The sequence below is a fragment of the Pagrus major genome, chromosome 1 (genome assembly GCF_040436345.1).
Source record: "Pagrus major chromosome 1, Pma_NU_1.0".
NCBI lineage: Eukaryota > Metazoa > Chordata > Actinopteri > Spariformes > Sparidae > Pagrus > Pagrus major.
The window spans coordinates 13,516,304-13,527,645 of record NC_133215.1 but is presented as its reverse complement, the minus strand read 5'-3'; the positions used below and the strand labels follow the sequence as shown (position 1 = coordinate 13,527,645).

General features: G+C 39.1%; 1 protein-coding gene across 1 annotated transcript; it reads right to left on the bottom strand.

Annotated features, from left to right (window-relative positions):
- Positions 1-2,795: 2,795 nt before the first annotated feature.
- Positions 2,796-10,583, bottom strand: ppm1kb (protein phosphatase, Mg2+/Mn2+ dependent 1Kb). The gene is made up of 7 exons (XM_073465439.1): positions 10,467-10,583; positions 8,681-9,216; positions 8,407-8,507; positions 5,912-6,077; positions 5,616-5,760; positions 5,360-5,494; positions 2,796-4,786 (listed from the first exon to the last, which is right to left on the bottom strand). Exons 2-7 carry the CDS (start codon positions 9,148-9,150, stop codon positions 4,655-4,657), a joined length of 1,149 nt encoding a protein of 382 aa, XP_073321540.1. The 5' UTR covers positions 9,151-9,216; positions 10,467-10,583; the 3' UTR covers positions 2,796-4,654.
- Positions 10,584-11,342: the final 759 nt, after the last annotated feature.

Below are 11,342 nucleotides of genomic sequence, written 5' to 3'. Positions count from 1 at the left end.
AATAAATAAAATCCTAATTTATTTTCACTACTTTAGTATTTCAAATACGACATACTCAGAAGACATGGCTCAAATTGTAAATGTATAAAAGTATAAATGTATTCATTTTTCATGCAACAAACATCGTTGTCATCAGAGCGCATCGCTACATCTGAGGACAGTCAGTGTTGGATATCCAGCATTTCAGCATTTCAACTGTTACCAAGTACAAGCTTAAAGTTTGGGGAACATATTGGTAAATGAGAATTTTAGTCTGATTTATTTAATCATTTGTTCTTTCTGTTTGAAAGAAAATGACCACAGATGTCATATTTACTAAATAAACATTGAGAACTTATAATATGTATCAGGAACAATTTGGCTGCTTTCTTTGCTAGAAGCACGTTTTTAGTAACTTTGACACTGGACAGAACATTTATGAAAAACTGTGTCTAGAAATAATCAAAGAGTGAGTCGACTGCTTAGTACAATTAGTATCCAGACAAATCTAATCCATAAAAACCACACAGAGCACACATGACTTCAGTATTTTAAAACCCTGGCTACAATTCTCACACTACTTAATATCCTGTATTCCCTTTTCAATTCAAAACTTAAAACATTTATGTACATATGGTTAAAAAGGGTGACTGCATAATTAATTTTAAGAAACTACCAGATTAGTTCACCACCACGATGTTGTTGCAAAGTAATAAAAAGTTGAGTTGCAGTGACTTACCGGCGTGTGAGACTGTGAGAAGGCTGCTGGTCCAGAGTCCTGCTGCAGCCTTCAGGAGCGCTGCTGCTGCTGCAGACTGACAGAGCAGAGTGTGAGACTGTGCAGGCTGACCAACATCAGCTCATGACAGCAGGGACAGGTGCCTCGCCATCCAGCCACACACTCAGCTGGGATCCCACCTAGCTGCACAGTGGTTTAACCCTTTATTCACCACCCAAAAGGACGTGAATGATTGAAATGAAGGTTATTTTTCCCTCCTGTAACATTGGTTTCCATTAATTTCTGTTCAGTAGGAAAATCTCATTACACTTGTTACGGGTGTGCAATTTATCTCAGTGAACATCAAGTTTGCAGTCATAGACATACTTTGTTACATGTGCATTTCTTGCATTTAAACTCTTTTTAGTATTAGCATCAAAATATTTAAAGTAGTGAAAGTGAATGTACTCAATATGCAGGATTCTCCATTTCAGATTAATGTATGTTATATTACTGGGTTGTTATTATCATAGATGCATTAATGAGGTCATCACTATTATGTTGCTGGTGGTAATATATAATGGTGGCTTTTTTTGTTTAAGTACTTTATATAAGTATTATCAGTCAAATGTACAAGAATGAAGCTCTGCATAATGAACATAGACCTCTACATGCAAGAAAAATATAATTAAGGGAGACTAAATCAATGGTAGTACGTGCTAAATGTTGCTAAATAAAATATGGTCTGTATCCGTCAGGTTAAAAGCTAATGAGACTGTTAGCAAAAACTACGGAAGCCCTAAAGGGCCATGCATTCATACTAATTTTCTCGAGATCTCGAGATAACGAAACTTTGTTTTCCCGAGATAACGATATAATTAATTCGAGATCTTGAGAAAACAAAACGATAGTGTAGTATATTAAATCATTGCAGGAAACATCATTCAGTGTAGCAATGTCAGAGGAGCAGGAGCATATCAATCACCGCGTCACATATCTTTTCAATCAAGGCCTGACACAGGCTGAAATAGCATTATGCCTTGCTATTACAGATAATATACACATTAGTGTGCGTAATCTAAAAAGATGGTTAGCAAGGCTTCAGCTATATCGGCGGCGCAATCTAAGTGAGCCTAATGTCGTCATTAACTACATAGCTGACCAACTACGAGGTCCCGGGCATCTCCATAATCTCAGGCCGATCATATCACAGTCATTATCTCGAGATCTCGAATTAATTATATCGTTATCTCGGGAAAACAAAGTTTCGTTATCTTGAGATCTCGAGAAAATTATCTTGTTATCTCGAGTTGTTATTTCGAGATAATAACTCGAGATCTCGAGAAAACAAATGAAATTAACTCGTTATCACGGAAAATGGAGGAAATAAAATGTATGAATGCATGGCCCTTTAGTACGGAAGCCCTAAAGGGCCATGCATTCGTACATTTTATTCATTCATACATTTTTATTTCCTAACGAAACATGTCGTCGTTAACTACATAGCTGACCAGCTACGAGGTCCCGGGCGTCTCCATAATCTCAGGCCGATCATATCACAGTCATTATCTCGAGATCTCGAATTAATTATATCGTTATCTCGGGAAAACAAAATTTCGTTATCTCGAGATCTCGAGAAAATTATCTCGTTATCTCGAGTTGTTATTTCGAGATAATAACTCGAGATCTCGAGAAAACAAGTGAGCCTGATGTAGTTAATGACGAAATCTCTAATTAATTATATCATTATCTCTGGAAAACAAAGTTTCGTTATCTCGAGATCTCGAGATAATGATCCCGTTATCTCGGGAAAACGGCAGTTGTTATTTCGAGATAATAACTCGAGATCTCGAGAAAACAAATGAAATTAACTGGTTATCACGGGAAAACGGAGGAAATAAAATGTATGAATGCATGGCCCTTTAGGGCTTCCGTAATAACACATATATTAAGGTGTTAAATTATATAACTGTCTTTGTCAAACAGTTAACAACGCTTACCTGTTAGTTAAAATTAGCTAGCCAACATTTAAGTCTTGCAAAGTGACACAGTTGTCAAATATTCCCACAAAAACATGAGTTCAACAAAAACAACATACTTTTTGGTGTATAGTTTTTTTATTTAAGTGTCTCACAAACCATTCAGACCAAAAATACAGTACTGACAGAGTGCTGCTGCTGCTACAGTCACATTTAGGTCCCGAATATAGATCCACAGCTACGATGATTATATTTGAACGGCAGTGAAACAGAATACAGTAAATAAAAAATGAACAGTGTGATAGATAATGAGAAGGCTTGTACTGAGGACGTGTTAATCATAAAGACAAAGTCCTTATAAGAAAATCAAGGTTTCGTTCGACGTGTGAATGAGGAGGAAAACAGTATTTACAAAACATTAATAAATGATGTTTGAGGAAAATGATGTTAACACAAGTTTTTTTTTCACAAATACAACAATGCTGATAAATATGAAGTGTTGCATTTGTCTAACTTTAACAACCACAAAACAAAAAGATCAACAGTGAACGAAAACTGTACGATCTAACGGTTTAAGTCTGCCTTACACTGGAAACGTATCCACTCACATTAGGTCAGCCAAGACAACTTATACAGCTTAATTACTTCTATACCACCACATGGTTTGATTGTGTTCCTTAGTCATGGAGGGCATTGAAGCAAACATTCACATTGTCATACATGGCTCTTAGCTGAACAGTTCTTTAGTGTTGCATTAAGTGTGCTTCGCTCTTTCTGAGTGACATGTAAGTGGAGTAAAAGAGGAGTTACTGATTGTAATCAAGTTACAATCGAAATCATGTAGCTTTTCACAATATGAGCACCGACACAAAGTTCATGCGTGGGTGAAATATTCTGATATGAGACGAGTTAAGTTAATGCAACAGAACTATCAGTTTTCCAGATGTACATAAATAGAATTATTTACAAAACATAAAATATACATTTCTGTACCCTGAACACGTATTAGTGCCCTAACGAGACTTATTTAAAATCAGTACAGATATTAACACTTATACGAGCGTGAGCGGTGTCCAAACAGCAAGAAACATCGATATCTCACTTTTACACATGTCAGACTCAGCCAGTTAAATGCTGTTCATATAAACAGCATTAAGCAACTCCATTCTCACTAGTTCACCAGATCACAGAACAGTAAAGGGTCATTTTCTCCCAAAATGTTAATATTTCTGTTTCACACAACTTGCAAAGGAAACTCCAGACTTGACAAACAGTCATTGAGACGTACTCGCTGACTCTTTTTGGCCATGGTACCTGTATTCCAGTCGCTTCTGAATTGTGACGATCTCTGAACATATAAGACGTTTTTGTACACTCGTACAAAAGGTTCAACTAATTCCAATCAATTGACAAATTAATGCAGTTTAATTATCGTCTTTTCCCACAAGTCCGACTGTTGACACTGAGAAATTAACCAGCAGGTAAAATCCAGATGCAACTTCTTTTTCTTTTCTTTTTGAAAACTTATCCACATTAAGGTCATTATTAAAACATGTAAGTGCAAACTTGGGCATTATGAGCAGCTAGAATAAATGATTTGAATGGCAGAGTCGGGAATTGGAGTCTTAAAATCTTAGCTAATGTACCGAGTGATGTCTTGCATGTCATCATGAATTCCTGTCTGCCATTCAAACACTTCTCAGCTTTAAGCACCTGTAAGGTCATTGGCTTGCTAGTAGATAAAACCTTTTATAAAGGGGGTCTTTTTCATTTAGTGCACATCATGAATTCACCGCCTCTTATTCCACAGAGGCGAATAAATATCATGCTACTCTAAATAACATTTTGTTACCCTTAGGTATTATTCTCTGGGCAAACCACACTCTTTATAATGTTTCCACAAGAGCACTGTTGTTCGATTGTATTGCACACATAATTAGGTCCACAGACCAGCCACTTTCATCCCACGTCCTGCTGACTACGCCCAGCGACCGCTGGACACAAAACTTCTGCTGAAAGAGAAACTTGAGTCCGAACTCTCGTGTCTTCCCCAAGCACCGAAGGGCACCACGATAATTGTGCTGTTGTCCTCTGAGCCATATTGAAGAGCCTGAGAGAGAAGAGACACATTATCATTTAAAAATTGCTGGTTAGCATGCTAACTGCAGTAGACATCTCTGCATCTTAATACACGTCTCTGACATAACAGTTTTGTTGATACTTGATCACATTCTGTTGATAACGTTCGCTCATTTTTTAAAATTCTTAACTACTATGACAATGACAACGATGACGACTACTACTACTTAATACTTAAATCACCTGACCTAACATTTTGTTAAGAGAGGATATTGTGCTAACAGAGATGGGAGGGCAAACTGGAGGTGTTGTATATTTTAACTCATTCGTTTTAACTTTTTTCAGAGGGGATACCACGGACACGCAATTCAAAAAAATCAGGAAATTTATATTCACAATGATCAAGTTATCTCTCATTGTACCATCCCTACAGAACATTTAAGCATTTTTTTCAATGAATATTCCTCTCTGCCACAACTAAAACAATCCTTCCAATAAACAAACATCAAATGCACTCCGTGAGTCAAATCACAAAGATCTCTTACCTTACATACATTGCGTGTTCATTATGGGCACATTAAATACTAAAGTATGAGCGTCTTACCTGGTCAGATATTCTCTGAGCTGCCTCCTTGGGGTCATGGCACTGGTTGATGACATTGCAGATCTCCTGGCTGTTCATAATGAAGTTAATGCCATCTGTGGTCAGCGCCAGAAACGAGTCGTGGACGTGGTGCAACTGAAGAGAAGGAAAGAAATATTTAGCAACACTTCTAATTATTTTGAACTATTATTATTAGAATTAGCCTGAAACATCCAGCAAACGAATGTGAAAAATTCTCCACTTTTCTAAAACCTACCGAGACTCTCTTGGTCTCAGGCTCAGCAATGACCCCCATGTTCTTCAGGTCAAAGTCTCCAATGCTGCGCGTCATGGCCAGCCTGCCGTTGACGTTTGGCTGTCCCAGACTATTCCAGGTGATAAAACCCCCACTTTTCTTTATCCTTGAGGCAGAGAGGCAAACAGAGAATTATTATAATGGTGTAAGATGTTCCAGCAGGCAACAACCCAGCAGAGGCAACTGACAACAATGAAGTTATACTAATTTTATGGACCTTTTTGTCAAACATGGCACAACTGACAACGCCTTTGTACCTCTCTTTCTCGTCTTTCCTCTCAGGAGTGTGGTCGACAGTGAGTTTAAGGGCCTTGCCCTTGCGGCACAGCATGGCACGGCTGTCACCCACACTGCCTACTACTAGCTCAATGCCGTCCCTCAGCAGGGCCACAGTGGAGGTGGTTCCTGCATTCATCCCCGGTACTACAGAGACATAAATGGAAACATTAGAGGTGGAAAGTGCCATCAAAAAGGTTCACACACAAAGTCACTGTTCACAGTGATCACAACAGCCACATGGTGTGTCTTACACTCTCACATCCACACACTTAAACATGGACACATGGGTGGGAAGTCAAAAAGTGGACTTGCAGCAAACTAGAGGTTACACAGTTAACAATAGAGGAGGCAGTCACACATGCAGGTCGAACTGTTTCAGCACAGAGTTGAGGTCCTGAACAAATTTTACCGCAGACTTATATCTAAGGCTGAACCTCTGTCAGTGATAACTATTTAAAAAAAAAACACAAAAACTCATCTAAAAAAAAGAAAAGCAAAAAAAAACCTTTTTTAATACTTTCTAAGAGGGCTGGTTTGATTTACTTATAGCTTTGTATGCATTTATCTGCAGATACAAATGTGAAAAATTCACCACTAATCTGTCAAAACAAAAGTGACGTCAAACTTAACTAAAACTTGATTATGGCAGTTGGTACCATACTGATTAATGCAGGCAAACAGTGAGACGTTATTTTAACTCTGAACTCGGCAACATGGTTTCAGACAACTTTATCTGTCTGGCAAATTAACTGCACATAACACTAAACTTTATTTCCTAAAGGGATGTGAGTTTGTTAAAACTAGGGATGCACCATATGAATTTTTTTCAGCCGATACAATAACCGATAATTACCTGCTTCTCATGGCTGGTACCGATAAGATAACCAAAAATGTCACATTTTGGTAATTTAAAAAAAGTTTTATATTCTTCTTCTTCTGCACTTGTTTTAATTCAATGAAAGCAATTTGGCTGAATATTAACAGCTAGAATTTCACAGATACTGATAAATAGCCGATAATATACATTTCCCAATATCAGGCTGATAATTTAGCAGTGCGATGTGTATGGGGTATCCCTAGTTAAAACAGCATCACATGCCATAATAAGATTTATCTGCTGACATTTGTAGGCCTGCATTAGACTTCAAACTCACTGAACTAACTAGAGTCTTTAAGCCACATGTTTTTAAATCTGCATATTTGACATGCTGCATCTCATGGACTAAGATCTGTTACTGACAACATACATTTCATACAACTTGTCAAACTTAAGCACTGTCTCACAAGAAGCTTTGCATACACTTGGTGAGAGAAGAAAGAAAAGGAAGAGAGACATAGAGAGAGCGAGGAGTGAGAGAAAGTTAGGGAACCTTCCAGTAGGCCAGGATTTAGGACCCGCTGGACTCTCCTTCAATATCTAGCCTCTCGTCATCCACATTGGTGCCAAGGGCCTCCAGCTCTTAGCTGGGTCAGCAGCTGCCGTAGATAACATGCACACACACACACAGGCATATTGGGACATTTCACACAGCGTGGCCGATGTATGGCCACATAATAGATACACTAGCTTTTATACAAGTAGATAACCGTAATCAGACACAATGCCCTTTGAGAAAAGTCAAGCTAATTTGAAAAGTTTCTATATGACAAGGGCTAACACGTAGACCACATGGTTTATTGAGAGAAATGGTTTGCATTCATTTGTTTGAGGGAGGCTAAAATGAACCATAACATTAATTTCAATGGCCGTGCTAAAAAAACATACTTTGCAGATTGAGAATAAGCCATAACATGGGTGACAAATTAAAGGAAAACAACATTAAGTGTCAGGCACACGAGACTTGAGAACAGCTTCAGTGTTCTTTGTAGGGCTGAACCAAAGAGCTACCAACTCAAAGCACTTTGTGTCTGCATCTAGCTTGGCACACAGAGCCCAACTTATTCTCCAAAAGATATTTGGTGCAGCCCTGGTTTGTTGGCATACACTCTGCAAGTCTCTGGACCTCTACCGCTCTTTTAAGTGCTGGGTAACTGGGTTGACATGTGACTGTGAAAACCACAGCACAGGCCACAACACATATCTTCTACATGCACATCATAAACCTTTATGTGACCCAGTGTGCCCTGTGTGGAAAGAGCCACATTCGTTATGTTTATCCACAAATGCACGTTTTTCCTTTAAATTGTCACCATTCTGTATGTGTAGATGCAGTACTGGAAGCAATGAAGCACTAGCATTCGCTCTACTTGTAGCTGTGTTATTGTTCATCAGTTATTCATTAACTTGGGCTTAAATGACAGACCTCTAACCAAAAGTGCTCAGGTTATGTCAGTTGAGAAATCCAATGCTTCAAAGCCTATGGAGGATAAGTAAGTTAGGTTTTGAAGAGAGAAAAAGAAAACTTTCATTGCATACGTGTGTGTATAAATACACAGTTTCTCATCTATGTACATGTAACATGAAAGAACCTACCATTTGGAGTGAAGTGCATGTGCCTTGCAAGAGCTTTATCTACTTCAAGGAAGGCCTTCGTTAAAACCAATTCCAGATTGGACTCCTTTTCCACAAGGTCCCTGAAACAACAACCAAAAGACTTCATTGATGACAATATCAGACACAAAGATATGTTTTTTTCCTCACAATCATCAACATTTTCTGACATTCAAATAGTTAACTGGTCAATTAATTTCCTGTGATAATGACTGGTGCAGACGTGTGTTAACAGCATATCTAATGATTTCCTTACTTGATGAATTTCTCCATGTATTTTTCACAAAAGTCAGCTGCTTCCGGCCCACCATGCCCATCAAACACAGCAAAGTAGAGGATGTTGTCAGTCATTTGGGAGACCTGAAAGCGGTCTTCATTCTCCTTGCGTTGACCAATCAGCGAAGCACAGCCTACCCTTGATAAGCTGACTTTAGGAATGGGCTTGCCATAGCGGATGCTTGGCGGCAGCAGGATGGGCTCATCAATACGATTGTCCCAGATGCCAAATGAATCCCAAGTAGTGGGTCGGCCGCTGCTGTCTGCATCAAAGCGTGTGTTGCTGTGCCGTTTCTCTGAAGGGCTGTAAAGTTGTCTCCGGAAGATTGTGAACTGAAGGTGGCTGTCCTGCTGGTACGAGAATGGGACTATGGCTTTCTGTAAAAGACCAGTGCGACCCACATGAGGACCACTGCACCTTGCCAGGCGCACGAGACAGGCTGCTGACATCACCCTAACAGCACAAACTCTGGAGAAGCACTGGATGCAGAGGTAGAGGGATCTGCTGTCCAAACACTGAGGAAAAATCAGTTTTAGTTAGACTGGACGCATTTCAGTGAACATTCATAAAATCTATTTTGTTTGTTCAGGAGGGGCCCATGATAGTTTTATTACCACCATCCCTGTGTTTCTTATCTCCAAAGAGATAGAAACAGGTTAATAAGATGCAATCACTTTACTTGTTTACAAAATGGTTGTTTAGATAGTAAGTGACCTAGTTACAAAAGGATTTGAGGGACCAAGTAATCACTGCATGGTACTAAATGGTAACTCATGAGGAGAGCAGTCTCTCTACTGTTAGGATTTGTTGCTTTTCTTTGCTGTATGTAATAACAAACTTATTATCTTTGAGTTTTAGGCTTTTCCTCAGACCCCCAGCTTTTGAATACACCTCCTTTGGCCTTTGGACATTGTCATGATCATTTTCACAATATTCTGACAACTGACCAAACACTTAATGTAGACAACAGATCAATCGAAATAAAGATAATAGTCTGTTGCAGCCCGATGGGCGTCTTTCAAAGCTGACCCACAATAATCATAATCAAATCATATGCATTAAAAATCCTCATTAGCTATTAAGCCTCGATTCAGTCCAGATAAAACTGAGCGTATTACACATGCATATACGAAAGGTTGTCAACAATCTGTGTTTGTTTACTGATCATAACTGAAATTACATAATTATTAATTATGTTATATAATTGTTATATAATTAAATAATTAATTCACCCTGTTTATTGCTGTATTTGCAAACATTGCTAATGTATAACGTGCATCTTAACATTTGACCAGCATCGGGGAATAATAATAGCAACATACCTTTCTGTCCGACAACATTCACAAAGTGTACCTGCAGTATTATGACATTTGTTTCAAGAGTGACGATAAGATTAACGTTGAGGTTACACGCATGATGCAACTCTGAGCAGTCATAACACTAGCTCCTGCCGCTAACAATACATCGGCATCTCGATTACATAATGCACATGCCAGATGCGGTGTGCACGTTTTTCTGTTAGGATACTCAAATACTACTAAATAACATATCATTGTTGACATTATTTATTAAGCAGTTGGATTAACGTCAAAGATAACGGCTTTGCGTTTCAGCAGCGCTAGCATTAACTAGCTAGAATAACATTAGCTGTCTTTAGCTGACTAGCTAGCTAGGTGGTTAGCATTCGGTAGAAGTTCGCAGTTTGCCCAGCATTAGATAGACCATCACCTTGACCTTACAACGACATGTTCACTAAAAATCATACCTTCGATATGTTGAATTTATTTACACGATTTAATCCTCGGCTGGTTCCTTGAAGAGAAGCCGCTAATGTCTGAATGGAAACCGCCGCCCTCGCCTCACTGTTGTGAATCCTCAATGTTATCATACACGGCCTGTGATGTAACCGCGCCAATCAGCGTGCAAGAAACGTTTACGCCTACAGCTACGCCCCCACGTATAGTGAAGATGATTGGTCGACGGGACGGTGAATGACAGCTGTGTGCACCAATCATCAATCGGCAGTTCTGGCACTGGGTAGCCAATCAGAGAAGCAGTTGATGCTGCAGGCCCCTGTAGGGGTAGTGGGCACCATGTATGTGAGTTTAAATCAACTTTATTTACTTCTCCGTACACACCATCCATTTTGTTCCCGGTTCTTCTGGGGCCCAAGCACTGTCGTCTTCCTCTATGACCATTACTCTGATATGTACGGTGGCCGTGAAGTGCAAAACACAACGGCAAATCAGACAACAACGGCAAAAGAGAAAACACAACACAAAGAGAGAAAACACAACACAAAAAGAGAAAACACAACACAAAAAGAGAAAACACAACACAAAAAGAGAAAACACAACACAAAAAGAGAAAACACAACGGCAAAAGAGAAAACACAACACAAAAAGAGAAAACACAACACAAAAAGAGAAAACACAACACAGAAAGAGAAAACACAACAACATTAACCAAACCGGAAAAGGTAGGAACCCTCGGGCGACATGAATCGTCGCTGATTGGACTGGTCCGTCCTTTGAACCGGAAGGACATGGTTTACATGTTTTCAAAACAAGAGCGCTGCCAGTGACGACGTACACACTGCTATTAAAGAATATTTTGATGCAGGACATGGATATGGGTCCGT

Bases quoted from the DNA above. Each gene is read 5' to 3' on its own strand.
- ppm1kb (XM_073465439.1), bottom strand. From the start codon at position 9,150: ATGTCAGCAGCCTGTCTCGTGCGCCTGGCAAGGTGCAGTGGTCCTCAT. The intron at 8,508-8,680 runs GTAAGGAAATCA...TTGTTGTTTCAG, and splicing joins TACATGGAGAAATTCATCAA to GGACCTTGTGGAAAAGGAGT. The intron at 4,787-5,359 runs GTAAGACGCTCA...CTTCTCTCTCAG, and splicing joins CTCAGAGAATATCTGACCAG to GCTCTTCAATATGGCTCAGA.